A 17,893-nucleotide genomic window follows, 5' to 3' on the forward strand; every position below is an offset into this window, starting at 1 on the left:
CTAGAAACTCCTTACAAAATGGCCTAGGAAAACCCATTTGGCCTTCTCTGGGTGTATGTGTTGTGACTGGGAAAGACCACAATGACTCCAAATAAACCAAGCAGATCCGAATTACATCACATGGGCACAGCCACTTCAGCTACAACTCACAACAATAGGCCCATACATGGTAAACCTCAAGCAAGCGATGTGACAGCTAAAAAGAACGTTTAAAAACATCTATGACTATGCTATCGTAATTGGAAAAGTGTTTATAAACTAGTACAAAAATCACCTGCTATACCAAGAACAACAAAAAAAAATCACAACTTGAATGATTGAATGAAAGCAGGCAATCAAAGCCAACAGGAAAATTAATTGAAATTTAGATTTCTCTGGACAAGTACTTCACTAATAAATCACAGATTCTCTTGAAATAAGTGAAATATTGATGACAATTTCAGCAAATAAGTATTTATTTGAAAGGCAGAGTTACAGAGAGGCAGAGGCAGAGAGAGAGAGAAAGTTCGTCCATCTGCTGGTTCACTCCCCAGATGGCTGCAATGGAAAGAGCTGTGCTCATCCAAAGCCAGGAGCCAGGAACTTCCTCCAGGTTTCCCACATGGGTACAGGGGCCTAAGGACTTGGGCCATCTTCTACTGCTTTCCCAGGCCATAGCAGAAAGCTGGATTGGAAGTGGAGCTGCCAGGACCTGAACCAGCACCCATATGGAATGCCAGCCATGCAGACTGGGGCTTCAAGCGTCAGCCCACACACACCCGATTCTAATGTACAAAAAAGTTAGAAAACCATAGACTTATTGATATTTATTTCATAGAAATATATAGCAATTTCAGGTTTTATTTTTGATACACCAACCAACATTTATTGTATACCGAACTCCTGTTCTCAACACTTCTTGTAGATTCTCAGAAAAATGCAGCTGCTAAGTGTAGGATAGAAAATAACTTAATGCCCATTCATAGCTCTCCAGAAAGAGTCTTTGGTCTGCTTTGCAAGCTGACTCTTGCATACTGACACTTGCATACAAGATGCCTTGCATACTGACACTACTCACGTGGAAACAAATTAATATTTACTGCATGTTGTTTGTGCTGATAATTGATATGTAAGTAGCTATTATGTTACTCTATCTAAAGTTTGTAAAATAGTAATAAAATTGAAAATTTCTGATGGTCAATTTAATTCAGTGGGACAATAATAACAGAGTTCAAAGAACAAGAATAACAATGGCAACTCTAGATTAAGAAGAAGGAACCCCATATAAACTCATTAAGTTTGTAAGGGAAATGTAATTCCAAGCAAAATACACATCACTCTAGGGTATTTCCTTTCTGCTTACTGTTTTTATTTTTGGTTATGTTTATTTATTTAGTTGTAAGGCAAAAAGAGAGGAAACGCAAAGACAGAGTGAAAGAGATCCCCCAACCACTGATTCACTCCCTCAAACAGCCATAAAAGCTAGTGCTGAGCCAGGCCAGAGCTAGAAGCCCAGAACTCCTTCCTAGTCACTCATGACCTGACATGAGCCCAAGTTACTTGGGCCATCATCTGCTACATTAGGAGCTAGAACAGAAGTAGAGCAGAATGGACTCAAACTGTCACTTTGATATGGGATGCTGCCATTGAAAGCAGTGGCATAATACACTATGCTATAACACTATTACCAGTGTTCTTTTATTTTAATTAAAAATAGTTAAAACTGCTTTGAGTACTATAAACGTGTTTAATACTTCTCATAATTTTAATGTAACAATAGAGAGAACCCATGCATGCAAAGCAGTTAATGAACTGAACAAGCAATTACTAAGCAGACAAGATGTTCCAGAACAAGTTTATGAATCATTACTTTTTAAGACACACACACACACACACACACAAGTAAAATCACATTCTTCAAAGCAAGTTGGTTGATAATTAAGTAAATTCAAAATTGAAAGAGAGTGGTCTCGAAATATCCAGAATTCCCATGGATTTCAAATAGGTTGGATCATATTAATTTACCTTAGAGACATATTAGGCAAAATGATACAAAAGGCCAATTAAACTTTCCCATAGAGTTCAGGAATTATATTAAGCTCTATGCTAGGCATGTTTTCATATGTGTGCATTTATGTATAAGGTGCCTTTTATGGACATTTGGAGAACTGATGATATACCATGGACCAATTAGAAGACAGAATTCTGTCTGAATTATGGAAAATTTAGGAGGAAGTTTTGTATCTTCCCTATTGGACAATAGGATCACTCTAAAATTACTTACCTTAGGCCAACATCTTTTCTTATCTGGAGCTTCAAATTTTTACCAAATGATATAAAGATCAAAGGGAAGACAAAATGTTAATCATGAATGTGTATAAGGACACTGTTGCAATAGCAGTAGCACTCTAAGTGCCACAGGCTATGGTCTCCTGGGTATCAACTTAGTGGCATTTATTGTAGCTACCAACCCTTCCTTGGTTTCCAATTTATTTTGATACACTGGCCTTTCTTCTATTTGGGGAAGGTAGCCATATCCGTCTAGAAACTTATCCTTACACTTAAATTACTAGGAGTCACATTCTGTTACAGCCATGGTGATCTAAACCATGTCTTTGGGCACAAGAACTCATATATATTCTCACACTCTCACACATACAAATAAAGTAAATGATAACAATATAGACTACTTCAATCGAAGAGAAAAAGTCACGCTTGATATCTCCAATCGCCTTATCTTTTTAATATATATTACCTATTGGAGTTTATCTTGAAATACCTCTTACTCTATATACATATGAATTTATGTGAGTGTCCCAAGCCCTTACTTTTGCATATATTCTGCAATTGTGGCCCAGGTTTTCTTCCTGGTTACGGTAAACATGTGATGTCCAGTAATGTAGCCAATAGTTACAAGTAGCTATTTATATTTAAATACTGAAATGTAAACATCTAACTTCTCTGTTGAACTAGCCACATTTCAAATATTCAGTAGCTACATGTAGCTAGTGATTATCAGAACGAACAGGGCAGATAAAAACAATGGTCATGATTACGGAAAGTTACATAGAAGAGCAGTGATCTAAATCCATGATGATAATTCAATTTTAATCCCAAACATTTTACCGAGAAGCCTAAACAATCTATTTGGCAGAGGTTGTCTGTCATTAGTTCTAGGCATGGTTTGAAAATAGTCCAATAAGAATCATAAGTAGGACATATGATGGACGTATGATTTCAATAATTAAATGCTTAATATTTTAGCGTAAGTTAATCAATGAAGTTTTTTTTTAACCAAAAGATTCTAGTATCTAGAAATAGGAGTTTTTATAAGATCCTAAAGTTAGAACTGACAATCATTTGGACACTTCAAATTCCTCTATATCTAGCTTCAATCAAGGAAATTCTTTTTTATAAAAGACAAAAATGATGGATTTTTTTTAAAGCTTTGTTTAGTTGGCTTATTTTTATTTGAAAGATAGATCTTCCATCTGGTGGTTTACTCCCCAAATACCTAAAACAGCCAGGGCTGGGCCAGGCTGAAGCCAAGAGCAGGAATTCAGCCTGAGTTTCCCACCTAATGGCACCCACCCATACCCAATCACTCAGTCCATCACCTGACTCCCAGAGGCAGATCAGCTGGAAGCTAAAATATGGAATGGAGCCAAGATTGGAACTCACACACTCTGATATAGGCTGCAGGTGCCACGGATGACATCTTACTGTTATACCAAACACCCATCTTCTACATTTCCTAGGAATCTGCCTCAAATAATTTTGTAAGTCTGCAGACTTTCTAGAATTCAGATCACATCATTTGTGTCTCTGATTTTACACATGCCCAAAGGCTATTCTACTCTTCAGCTATGCAAACCAATAAATCCATTATTAAGTCATTTTCAGATGGTTTCCTTCAATAGCCTGCAGGAGACTATCATTCAATGTAACTATTGGATCAGTCACTGAAGCAGAGGCGATGAGTTCAGAATAAGCAGCATATTAAAGAATATGCAAGTTTTCACATGTCTGGATTATTTGCATTTTTAAAAATTTGAGTACTAGACAGATCAAATGAGTTCATTTTACCATCTGCTTGTTCACTCCCCAAATGCCCACAATTGCTGTGGCTGGGCCAAAGTCAAAGCCAGGGGTCAGGGATCCAGGTCTCTCACAAGAGTGGCAGAAACCCCATGACCTGAATCATCATGGTTGCCCACCAAGTCTACCTTAGTAGAAGGCTGGAGTCGGGAACCAGAGCCAGGAAACACACTCAGGATCTCCCATGTGTGATCAAGCCATCTTAAATCTTTTTTTTTTTTTTTTTTTAATTTGACAGAGTTAGATAGTGAGAGAGAGCGACAGAGAGAAAGGTCTCCCTTCCATTGGTTCACCCCTCAAATGGCCACTACAGCCAGTGCTGCGCCGATCAAAGCCAGGAGCCAGGTGCTTCCTCCTGGTCTCCTACGTGGGTGCAGGTGCCCAAGTACTTGGGCCATCTTCCACCACTCCCACCCCCTGGGCCACAGCAGAGAGCTGGACTGCAAAAGGAGCAGCTGGGACTAGAACCCGGTGCCCATATGGGATGCTGGCGCCACAGGCACAGGTGGAAGATTAACCAAGTGAGCCACGGCGCCGACCGTGGCATCTTAAATCTTAACAACTAAGCTAAATGTTTGCTTTCATGCTATGCATTACTAATGACAGTTTGGCAATGATTAAAAGTGCTAAAGATGATAAATATGCCTGATAAAAAAGTAAACAAACCAAAAACCACGTATTCACATTCATTTATTGCCTTCTTGAGTTACTATTAAATTCATTAGAATATGGCTCAGTTCTTGAACACCACTGAGGCTGGTCAAGACAAAATAATTTCTGAGGTATAAAATTTAGTAAGCTCCTAGGTAAACATACAAATATTATGTTCTCAGTCAAGCATCAGATTTTATTGTCCAATACTTCCCCCTTAAGACTCTATCTCTTTGTCTACACAAGATTCTACTCCCAGTCATTGTTTCCACTTCCTCTAAGGATTTTACTCGCATATTCATTTTGTAGCCTTGGTTTTCTCTTTCCCATGAGAACTTTGTTAACCAGAATTCCCTTCTCCACCAAGTATCTTTTGATGTTTCTTTCTTTTTATTCCTAAAAGATTCATTGATTTATTTGAAATTCAGAGTGACAGAGAAGTTAGATTTAGCAAGATCACAGATTCACACCATAGCACAGTCAAGGGTACCTACCCAACATTCCTTACTTTATCTGTTGCTGATATCTATTAGAATCATGTCCAGAGTGTTATCCTATGTTCATAATACATTACACGGTGTATAAATATATTATTCTTTGAATCATTATTAAAACACAAATTAACAAATTATGCTCTACTGTTCTTTTCTATATGTTAACTCCTTTGAAGAACTGAATATACATTTATTTTCTGAATGCTTCTTTCCTGCAATCCAGTCACTTGCAGAAAAGCAAGAATGATTGTTTAACAGTAAATGTGTCAATACAGTGATGTCACATGCATTGTATACTTTTTTTTTTCTTGACAGGCAGAGTGGACAGTGAGAGAGAGACAGAGAGAAAGGTCTTCCTTTTGCGGTTGGTTCACCCTCCAATGGCCGCCACGGCTTGCGCGCTGTGACCGGCGCACCGCGCCGATCCAAAGGCAGAAGCCAGGTGCTTCTCCTGGTCTCCCATGGGGTGAAGGGCCCAAACACTTGGGCCATCCTCCACTGCACTCCCTGGCCACAGCAGAGAGCTGGCCTGGAAGAGGGGCAACTGGGGCAGAATCCGGTGCCCCGACCGGGGCTAGAACCCAGTGTGCCGGCGCCGCTAGGTGGAGGATTAGCCTATTGAGCCGCGGTGCCGGCCCATACATTATATATTTAATGTTTTACTTTATAGAGAAATATCTCACAGTATATACTTCTCTAATCTCTATGAAAATAGTGATGAGAAGATGCTATTTAGAAACAGAACTCTAGAGGAAATGATTGGTTACATTTTATTCTGTGATTCTTTGTAACAAACATGTGTTCTGTAAGGCTAAAAACAAACAACCAATAAAAACAAAAATAACACTGCATATATTTGAAAGTCCAATGCACAGAGATTTAAAATTGCTTTGTTATATAAGTATCAGTGAAATTGAATATTCAAATGTTCTTGTATAGAAGTCAATAAAATATTGGAAAGATTTTGAGAATAATATGTTTAAAAATAATCATTCCTTACTGCAAATATATCTTGAAATACATTGTTCTATAATGAGTCTTAAAGAAATAAGGAGTTGGGAATAGATATTTCTACTTCATATTTTGAGAATATTTCATATCTACATCTGCATGAAAGTATTGCCACATGATGAATGAATACTACTATTCGTATCCAGAGGCAGTGTTAAAAAGATTATCCAATCTAAACTTTGCTTCTGTACAAAGATAAACCTGAGGCAAGGTATGATCATTAAATTGGCAGACAAGTCAATAAGAAATAGTGTATAAGGAGTAAAAGTTAGAATATGATGGAACTGAGCTAGAAATAATGAAAGATAATCCACTGGGGGAGAAGTATGAAAAGGAGGTCATAGTGACAGGGAGGTCACTGCCAACCAGCAGCTAGCTGAATTCTTCTCAGGGGAATTAAATACAGTACAGAACCTGGACACCAAGGGTTTGATTTTTATGTCTCCTGAAGATCAGAAAACAAGACTTTGAGTCTCTTCCAGGCATAGAATTAGAATAGAGATGACTGAAGCAAGCCAGCACACCTGCAAAAAGATCCATGAAAAGTAAACTAGATGATCTAACTACTTATCATCCTAAAAGGATGGCAAGGAAGCTTGTTCCTGATGAGAGTTCTTGACATAAATGAAATTTCCTGTGAGAAATTAAAAACCATACTTATAATACAGATGAAATTATTTATTTCAAAGTTGTTGTGGTTCAGTATCAATTTATGGACAATTGTCATTAGTGAAGAAATAAAAGTTGATGTTTATTCAGACTATGAACACATTTGCTGTCAACAGACCAAAAGATAAGTAGCTCTCCATGAATATTTCTCAAAACTCTAGTTTGGAGGGACAGAGTGAAAATCCCCTGTTCTCAGTCACTGGCTCTCATTCATTTTTTTTTTTTATTTGACAGATAGAGTTAGACAGTGAGAGAGAGAGAGAGACAGAGAGAAAGGTCTTCCTTCCATTGGTTCACCCCTCAAATGGCCGCTATGGCCAGAGCTACACCAATCTGAAGCCAGGAGCCAGGTGCTTCCTCCTGGCCTCCTACGCAGGTACAGGCGCCCAAGCACTTGGGCCATCCTCCACTGCCTTCCTGGGCCACAGCAGAGAGCTGGTCTGGAAGAGGAGCAAGTGGGACTAGAACCTGGCACCCATATGGGATGCCGGCACCGCAGGTGGAGGATTAACCAAATGAGCCACGGCGCCGGCCCCCACTGATTCCCATTAATCACACACTACTGAAGACCGGAGTATATAAAAACTTAAAAGTTGTACCAGAATCAAATCTCCATGACGGAGTAGAGACCCCTCCTATACACACATTGTGTGTGGATTTGTATGTGTATGTGTATGAAGCATACAAATTGGAAATTTCAATGAGATTGTTAAATAGGTAGCTTAAAATAAAGTAATAACAGAAGAAGTAAAACTCAAAATAAAATAACATGTGATGATGTGAAAAGAAAACATCCCAGAAATATAGAGATATGTTCAAGCCAATATTCATATTTAAATAAAAGAACACACAAAAAAATCAATTTGCATAGTAAATTAGTTAGCTAGAGATAGATCTGAAAGAAATTATGTTAAAAGGAAGATTCAGAATGAAACAACAAATGAAGAAACAACAAATTCAAGGAAATAATTTATATTTATACAAGGATGAAAATCCTAGTAGTTACACAAAAATTACTGATTCCAGACTATTAATGACTTCAATTCTATTTCAGCAAAATGCATATGCTGAAGTCTTAACCCTCAGTACCGCAAAATGTGATCTTTGGAGATAGAATCTTTAAACAGAATATCAAGTTAACAGAAAGTCACTTTAGAAAGGAGAAATTTGGGGTAATTTTGTTGCACAGCAGGTTAAGCCATGCTTGGGAAGCCCGTATTGCATATGGTTATGTGCATTTAGATCGGCTACTCCACAATTCTGAATCAGCTTCCCATCAATGTGCCTAGGAGGCAACAGATGATGCCCCAAGTATTTGTGTTCCTGACACCCATATGGGAGACGTGATGGAGCTCTTGGATGCTGGCTTCAGCCTGGCACAGCTCTGGCTGTTCAGGCATTTGGGACTGAAGCACTGGATGGAAAGTCTTCCTCTGTTACAGTTTCTCTCTCTGTTTCTCTCTCTCCCTCTCACCCCTCCCCACACTTTGTCATTCTGCCTTGCAAATAAAAGTAAATCTTAAAAAAAAAAAAAAAAGAAGAAGAAGAAGAAGAAGAAGAAAAAGAAGAGGCCTGCACCGTGGCTCACTTGGCTAATCCTCTGCCTGTGGCGCTGACACCCCGGGTTCTAGTCCCGGTTGGGGCGCTGGATTCTGTTCCGGTTGCTCCTCTTCCAGGCCAGCTCTCTGCTGTGGCCCGGGAGTGCAGTGGAGGATGGCCCAAGTCCATGGGCCCTGCACCTGCATGGGAGAGCAGAAGGAAGCACCTGGCTCCTGGCTTTGGATCGGAGCAGCGCGCTGGCCATAGCGTGCCTGCCGTAGCGGCCATTTGGGGTTGAACCAACGGAGGGAAGACCCTTTCTCTCTGTCTCTCTCTCTCTCACTGTCTAACTCTGCCTGTCAAAATAAATAAATAAATAAATAAATAAATAAATAAATAAAGTAGAGGAGTTTGGACAGAGACTCACACAGGAAACATACTGTGTAAACAAGAAGATGGATACACAGGATATAAGGAAAAGAAACCAAGAAGAAGACATCATGAACAGATCTGTGATAACTGGGCTAAATCTAATCAAGATATGATGCTTAAATAATTATAATAACAATGACAAATATGGACAGTATTCTAGAAAACAAGGTAATAAACAAATACATCATGAAAAGGGGAAAGTAATTAATATTTTATGTATAAGGTCTTTGGATAACACAATCCATTTCCTTATTCAGAAAAATAAGTTCATTAATTTTTATTATTTTCATCTTCAATATATATAATAATATATAATTACAGTTGATAGCCTAAGGAAACTTTGTTAAACAGATTAGAATATGTTAGCCTACAACACATTAAGGAGGAGCACAGCTGGTGGTCTCTTACATCTTATTTGTTATTTTTATTTCTATTCTCTTAGTTCTCAAAACTGCGAAGTGAACAACACCCCTGCACAGATATGTTGGATTAAGCTTTGAGTTTCTTTTTTGTTAAAGAATAATAACTGGCCTGCTCAGCAAGTCATATATAATGTTCTGAGTGGAAATTATATGTATTTATGTGGCACAATGTCTAGCTAATCACACATAGTTACCATCTGAAAGACAGAAGTATATTTCTAGAAGCTTCATTTTACAGGCATGATTTTATATGTGTCTTCCTATATAAATTATATCAATTACATATGCTTTAATATTCCTAACATCATTCTATTAAAAGTCAACTCACTTTGCAATTACAACTCAAATATCTAGAATCTATTCTATTAGTAGACAGATAAAAGACACACACACACACAATATAGCTAATAGACAGTGGTTAAAAATAAGAACCCAAGTGTTAAAAATAAAAACTCAAAAAATTTTCCCATAGAGGTGAGCAAAGTATTAAGGGCTGAAAAAATACACTATTTCCATGTGACTTATTCTGAAGACCAATACTCTCAAGTCTCAGAAGAATCCAGATAAAATAAAAATACAGTTTCAGTCAACAAATACTAAGAACTACCATAGTAAAATCATTAATTTCTAATAAGTAAACATCTGGTAACTGTGAAATTTATTAATTACATATCTCTGACAAAGAACTATTATACTTATCATGAGAAGTATTGATAAAGAGAAGAAAAATTATAAATTGAAGAAGAGCCATAGAGGGTCAGTTAATAAAAAATAAATTAGAGCAGTGTTGTGATGCAGCAGCCTAGAGGTTCCTTAGGGTGCCTACATCTCACATCAAAGCCCCTGGATTTGAATCCCACCTCTACTTTCAATCCAATTTCCTGCTAATGAACTACCTAAGGGGCAACAAGTAATGGCTCAAGTATATAGGTCCCTGCTACCCTCGTGAGTTCTGGGTCCCTGGCTTTGTCCAAACACAGTCCCAGCTGTTGGTGTTTATTTAGTGAATCAGAAAATGGAAGATCTCTCTCTCTCTCTCCCCTCTTTGTTTCTCTTCCTTTCAATAAAAAAATGAATAAACCTTAAAAAACTCCCATAAATAGTAAAAAATGATCAATTTAATTCATAAGAGAAATGTAAATTAAAAAATACAAAGACACCATTTTTTCACCTATTAAATTTGCAAAATCCAAGTTTTACAGCTGCATCTATTGGCATCATGTGGAGAAGCAGTCACTTTTACACATCACTGGAAGAAGTGTAAAATAGTACAACACCTCTGGGGGGTGGATTGACATTCATCTTTCAGTCAAAACCCAACTTGTGAAAATCTCCCTGGGGTCAGCAGGTGGCAAGTGGGTTAAGCTATTGCTTGAAACATCAGCATCCCATATGGGTGCTGGATGGAGTCCTGGCTGCTCCACTTCTGATCCAGCTCCATAATAATATGCTTGGGAAAGCAGTGGAAGATGGCCCAAGTTCTTGGGTCACTGCACCCACATGGGAGACCCAGAAGAAGCTCCTGGCTTCAGCCTGGCCCAGCCCTGGCCATTGCAGCCATTTTGAGAGTGAACCAGCGGATGGAAAGTATATCTGTCTGTCTCTCTCTCTCTCTTTATGTAACTCTACCTTTAAAATAAGTAAATAGGTCTTTTAAAAAAAACTGCCTTACAGTCATAACTACCTGTATGGTAAATATAACCAGGGTATTTATTACATTATTGCATGTAGTGGCACAAAACAACATTAATGATACCAGAGTTAATAAATACTAATTAACTATGGAGGAAAGGGAAGTCCACAACTGAAGGGGATGAAGACTGAAAACACTCCTGTGGATACAAGCACCGATTAACTACAGAGATTTTTGTTTCAATAATTTGAAACAAAATACGCATCACAGCCATTAACATTGCTGGAAAATATTTCAGTTCAGGGCTCAAATCACATCCCTGGGAATTACCACATTTGATTATTACAAAAACACAGTGATTGGTAGTGCATGTATAAGAGTCTACAAAGATAAAATGGACTGAGAACCTCCTTACAATGCATCTCAGTATCCTGAATAAGGTAGTCATCTTATTAGGGGCTCACAAATGTTTTCTGTAAATGGTCAGTTTTGAATATTTTTTTCTTTTTTTAAATACCTTCATTTATTCAAAAGGCAGATTACAGAGAGGAAGAGGCAGAGGCAGAGGCAGAGACAGAGAATCTGCCATTCACTGGTTCACTTCCCAAATGGTTCCAACTGCCAAGGTTTAGGCCAGACAGAAGCCAGGAGCCTGGAGCTTCATTCAGGTCTCCCATGTGGGTTCAGGGGCCCAACCACTTGGGCCATACTAGGCTGCTCTCCCAGGCACATTAGCAGAAAGCTGGATCTGGAGCGTAGCAGCCCATACTCCATCTGATGCCCATATGGGATACAGTAGCTTAACCTGCTACACCTTAGTGCAGGCTCCAGTAATGGATATTTTTCAATTTTTCAAGTTATATGCTCTTGGTTGCAACTACTTAATTCTGTCATTGTAGCATGAAAGCAACCATAAATAATACATAAATGAATAAATGTGGTTCTGTTTCATTAAAACATTTTTTGTGGACACTGAAATTTGAATTTCATATAATTTCCAGGTTTTACAAAAACATTTTCTTTTGAATTTTTCACCAACAATTTAAAAATAAAAAATAAGAACAAAACCATCATTGGATCTGGACAATAAAATTTGGACTTGATACACAACTGTAGTTTAAATGACCCTTGATCTAAACTACAAACCAAAATTTATAGTATACTTTAATTAGCAATAAATGCCAACTATATTTCAAAGATTTACATGCAAACAAATGCAGAGAATTAAGATGCAGAGAATTAAGAGACTTGTCAATTGAAAGTTACAGAGTAAATAGAGCTGCTATAGTTCAAATCCATCTCATTTTGACACAAACCATTATTAGCTCATGAAGACAATGAAGGTATTCCAATGACAGGTATAATGTAGGACATGAATTGTTGGAAGTGTGTGATAGCTTAAATTTAATGATATAATGGAATTCATTCAGCATTGTTCAGCTTTTTTAAAAATGAAAAATAGACTAGTCTGTTATTTTTAAAATAATTTTTGGAAAAGTGGTAGCACATTGTTTTAAATTACAATGACTAATTACTACATAATGTGGTCTAGGAGGAAATGAATTATTTTTAACAAATGTGCCATTATGCTTGCCTTACCCTAAGTTTTCATGAGACATTTCCCTACACTAATTAGGGCATTTTATTTCTCATGGCCATTACATTTTTTAAAAGAAGCATGGATTACTTAGGAGAGACACAGAGAAAGAGAAACAGCATGTTTTAGCTCTCCACATTTTCATGTTGCCATCCAGAAGATTCAAGTAATCACAGGTCCAAAATATTTGGAAAAATAAAAGTAGAACTCAAATGAGCGTGGTACAGACTCTTTCTCATCATCATGGCCTAAAATACAAAGTAAATCCTATTATATAACATACTGTGTTAGACATTACATGTAATTTAGAGATGATCTGATCTATATGAGAATATGTGTAGAATATATTCAAATTTATACAATTTTACATAAGGTACCTGAGATCTACAGTGTTTAGTGCTTATGGAGGTTCCCCCAAGTAGAAATTAATTCCCTCATAATAAACTAAATAAATGAATGAGAAAAGACTATGAAAACTACCACAAGATATAGGACTAGTCTGTTTCAAAACAGTTAGTCATGAGCTCAAATTAAATGTCCAGTAACATAGTTTAAGGATGTGAAATATAGCTACAAATATACAAAATTATAATCAAGAACTCAAAGATAATTTGAACTAAACTTACCTAGTACACCTACAAAGTAGTATTAGTTTAATACTAGAACTGCATGTTAGCAATATTATTTTCTTTTTCTTGACAAATCCTGTGAGAAATTTTGGTTTGGAGAGACCTGAGGAGATTATTTTTGTGTCTTTGGAGATAGCCCTCCTCATGCCTCTGAAATTGTGAAGATTCTTTTATTCATGAGTACCATGAAAAATTCTATCTCATTATGAATTTATTAGTGTGAGATATACATTTTCTAAACACATTAAAATAATGACACAAGGAGGCATTATTTTAAGCATATTGGAATTGTTGACATTTGTAGTTTGTATTATAAAATGGTTACAGTTATATCTGTATGGTGGGTTCAGTTGTAGGCATGAGGAATTAAGTTAGAATCACCCATACATGCAGATTAGAATAAAGACTAAGAGTGAGGAGCCCCATGCCAGAAAGGAGTGTGTGAATCATTATATGTGTTAATTTGCCCATCAATACCACAAACAACAGGACATAAATCAGTTCCATAGACTCCCACTTGAACTCCATCACAAGCCTCCAAAAATCCTCACCTAAAAGGATTAGCAATATGCTCAATGACATGCGATCTTTGAAAGATGGCTTAGACTTGGTCTTTTCTGTTGACATTTTGTCATTTGACAAAAATCAGGGTGCCAAAGAGGATAAGTTATTTGACTTTTTCCCCTCTCTTTTTTCAGAAAATTAGGTTTCTGTTCTTTAGTTAAATTAAAATGACAATAAATATGCAGAATATTTTAATAGTAATGTATTTTTCCTCTCAATTTACTCCAAAAGGAGCATTTGTCTTTTTGCTTTTAACTATTTAATCCTTTTTAAAGGTTGAAAGATTACAGAAAAGAAGTTCATACAAAAATCATTTTCCAGGAATTCAACATATAATGCATTGAACAGGAACTTTGATTTCATTTCCGTATTCATATAAATATGATAGAATTATTTCAGTTCTCTAACTCCATAGTTTCTGTGTTATGTGGAAAAATGCAGCTGCAAGCCAATCACTGTTGTACAAGGAAGAGAACAGATGGCTTGTGAGCCTGCACTGCCTACACATAAGGGAAGCACCATGGCTTGGATAGAGTACTTTTTTTTTTTTTTTTTAGTACTAACAGTGCTAAAATGAGAATAAATAGTCATGGGGATAAGAGCCCCTGAGCCTGCCATCACGGAGGTTCTAATAATGTTCTTGCTGTTTTTCCCACAGGTATGGAACCCTCCCAAGAGTGGTTGCTTCCTGCCATCATCAATCAATCAGAAGACTTCCCACTCCCTGCACTGGGCTGCAGTACTGTTGACTGGTGCTCCAGCTCTCCCATGTTACTAAGCCCAGAGTTTCCTGAAAGTGCTGATAAGCAAAGTAATAATCTTCTTTGTATTTCTGAAAGACAGGAACTTTTTTGAAAATACTGCTTATTTTGTCAGTCGTTCTTTTGAAACTTTAACAATATCCTATACTTCAAGTGCCTATTTAAACCATATTGAAAATAACTCAATATTTTAATTGAACTTAGTTTTGGGATTTGGAAAATATCTTGTGTTTTAAAAGGCTGTGTCATGATAAGGTAAACATATTATAACTCATGATAGAGTATATTCTTTTCAGCTTCATGCCCACTAACTATAAAGATATGTTTCAATAAGTGACATGATAGACATTAAGATATTTTATAGTATTCAAAACAAAATTACTTAATCATGTGTTTAATTCAGTCCACTTTACATGGCAAGAAAAGAAGAGTAAAATACCAGTTAAAGAGCATTCAGTCCAGAATGCATGGACCAATGTTCAAAGCTAAGTGATGTGATCGGTAAAGGTCATTTTTATCATCATCATTTGGAGTTATCTAATATAAGGAATAGATTTGTATAACATAATTCACTACATGTTTCCTGTCTCTCCAAATCCTCATCTGATTCCACCCTTATCTCTCCCCACAATTTACCAAGAGAAAAATAAAAAAAACCAACACACAACATACCTTGCCAACATACTGTGGATCTGGTCCCATGTGTTCTTCTAAAACAAAGAACTGATTCCATACCCATCCCCTTTTGGGGCGATGGTGGACTTCGGTTTCACCTTCAATGTGTTTTGTTTGGTTTCTGGTCACCTTGATGGAGCTGTGGTGAGCAGTTCCATAACACCTCTGCACAAAACAGAGACACACTAGGACTGGACAGATGCAAGAAGTGCTCGTAATTCTCATTGTAAGATAACTTTCCAGTTCACAGTTTTCCCTCTTTTCCTTGTCAGCTACAAACGCTTAATGAGCATTCAAGAGAGAAGCTAGAACATCTTTTGGAAGGACAGTCCAAAGTAAATTGTCTAGCGTGTCCATGATTTCACCACCCTTCAGGGAAAGGTCAGACCATATTTACATCCTGAAATACTTGGAGAATCAAAGCTGTAGTTGTCTGATTCCAACCCTTCACAGTAGGTGAACATAGGCAACCATTTTCTACCTAAGGAAAAGAGAAAAAATGTATACATTACAAAACATGGTAATTTTTAACTATTTCATCTGAATGCAAATTACATCTTTTTTGCAGTGGGATGCAGGTAAGCCAAGAACATATGCAAATACAAATGTCACAGCATTTTTACATGAAGCTCTATATATGTAATACTCAACTGTATTTGAAATCTCACCTATAGATATAAAGATTGTCTTTTTGCTGTTAGATATAACATAAATTTGCTGCATGTACTACAGATTATTTACTGAGTAAATGTGACTCACTGAACTTCAACAAAATTCCTCTAAAGGTTGAAAAGTTGTCACAGAAGATCACAGCAATCAAATAGGTTCTTAAAACGTTTATAAGTAAACTAGAAGGAAACAAAAGAAGAGATCATGGAAAAATTAATATCTATAACCTGAACATGAAACTATGCTTGGGAACAGATTGTCAGTTATGCCTTAGCAAGACACCATTTGGGTGAATCACAGCTTTGCATGGGTTTTGACAGATTCTGCATACAGCACTCTATGACATGAATTTTATACAAAAGAAAGATTTTGAAGCTTGAGAATGATACCACTAGTTTGATTTCTAGTGCATAATTTTAGCCATTGTGTATAGAAAAGATCAAAAGAAAAAAAGATAAGTGGCAAAAAGTGAACAGCTATAATGTTTTGATTTTCAAAATAAATGATGAGGACTTGAAATTAAGCTTTGGAAAAATTGGACAGAAAAGTAAAACTTGAGTAACAGTTCTTAAGACAAGTGATGTGAATTTTGGAGAAATAAGAATAACTCCAAAATTATCACTTTATTCAAAACATATCAAAATTTTGGTATAATTTTCATGTATATATGTTTGAAGATATTTAGAAAAATTATATTGATTCAAGAATATGGTGATTCTATCTAGTAAAAACTATTAAATGAATCACTTTCTCATTGCAAGGAATTCAACCCTTTAAATTAGCACAGAAATGAAGCTTTGAATGAATTATAATAATTATGTGACAATATAATTAATGTTTAAAAAATATAGTCATAGCATAATTATTTTCTACAATTGAAAAAAGATGTTTATATAGAATTGAAGATGACAGTTACATGGTGTCCCAGATAGGGTATTTTTCTCTGTCAGTCCTCTTTCTATAGATTTATTATTAATAATGATTTATTCAACAGCAGTGCAAGAACTGTATGGAATTAGCTTGGAAATTTCATTTTAAAATATAAAATTTAAGTTCTGAAATACCTTATGAAGACGAACATATCTTTTTCATTGATTTGAATTAAAATGACTCAAGAACTATTCTAACATACAAAACAGAGCAACACTATTCTAGCTCCAACTCGATGAGAGCACTGGAAAGGCAGTCAGATAAATGTGAGTCTCTTTTTTTGACAAGTTGCTTAAAATTTGAATTTATGTCAAAATACAATTTCTTCAAGTAAAATTTTCTCATTTATTAAAACTGGTGGCTGGAATAATTGTTTGCAACATACTTTCCAATCTACCCAAACAATTATTGGGATGACTTTGTATCTTTTTGTATTTGCCAAGTTATTCTTAATTTTCAAGTCATGAATTTCAAACAAGAAAATTTTTATCTAAGTCCTCGTTGTTGGAAGCCAAGTTGACGAATATATAGAAGGTGTTGTTATCTTAATACTTTCACACAATTTGGTGAGATTTTCAAATGAAATTAACATCTTTGCCCTTTATACTAAGTTGTTTAACAAAGCATAATTCATGAGCAGAAGGTGAAGAAAATGGCTTTTTAAATGCATTACAAATATGTAAAATGAGTGTTTTCTTTACAGTGTTGATCTTCTGTGTCATTCCAAGAATGCATTAGTGCATGTTAAGTTATATACGCATTTTATGTTTATGACTCTTTTATGACAATTATGAACAGTGAAAAAGATGGCACTGTGGAATGAAAACTAAAATGCAAATATCACTACTGTGCTTTTGAAGACAGGTTCATTTAGAATGACAGAACAAAAGTTCAGACATGAGAACTCCTGGCACTACCTCAAACTTAGAAAGGATGGAAATGTAATAATAATGAATTAACCATAGCCTAAAATGAAGAAACATGTGGCAGATATTTCCCACTTTTTGACTAAGAAACATTCGAACATCCTTTGTTTCATGCAGTATTTCAGCAAGTGAAATTTGAAGACAAGCACCCAAACTCTTATTACTAAACACTTAAGGACCAAATAAGAGCACACTTGATCCTGCTCTTTACATC

General features: G+C 36.2%; 1 protein-coding gene across 8 annotated transcripts in view; it reads right to left on the minus strand.

The window, feature by feature from the left end:
* CDH18 (cadherin 18) overlaps positions 1-17,893 on the minus strand; it is a 966,744-nt gene that overhangs the window by 271,113 nt on the left and 677,738 nt on the right. For all 8 annotated transcript variants that reach the window (XM_070056895.1, XM_051853855.2, XM_051853858.2 and 5 more), the window contains one exon: positions 15,152-15,635. In XM_070056895.1, the coding sequence (XP_069912996.1) occupies positions 15,152-15,379 (228 nt within the window). In that variant the 5' untranslated portion in view covers positions 15,380-15,635. The remainder of the gene's footprint in view (positions 1-15,151; positions 15,636-17,893) is intronic.

The sequence above is a fragment of the Oryctolagus cuniculus genome, chromosome 14, assembly GCF_964237555.1.
Source record: "Oryctolagus cuniculus chromosome 14, mOryCun1.1, whole genome shotgun sequence".
NCBI classification, from domain to species: Eukaryota; Metazoa; Chordata; class Mammalia; order Lagomorpha; family Leporidae; genus Oryctolagus; species Oryctolagus cuniculus.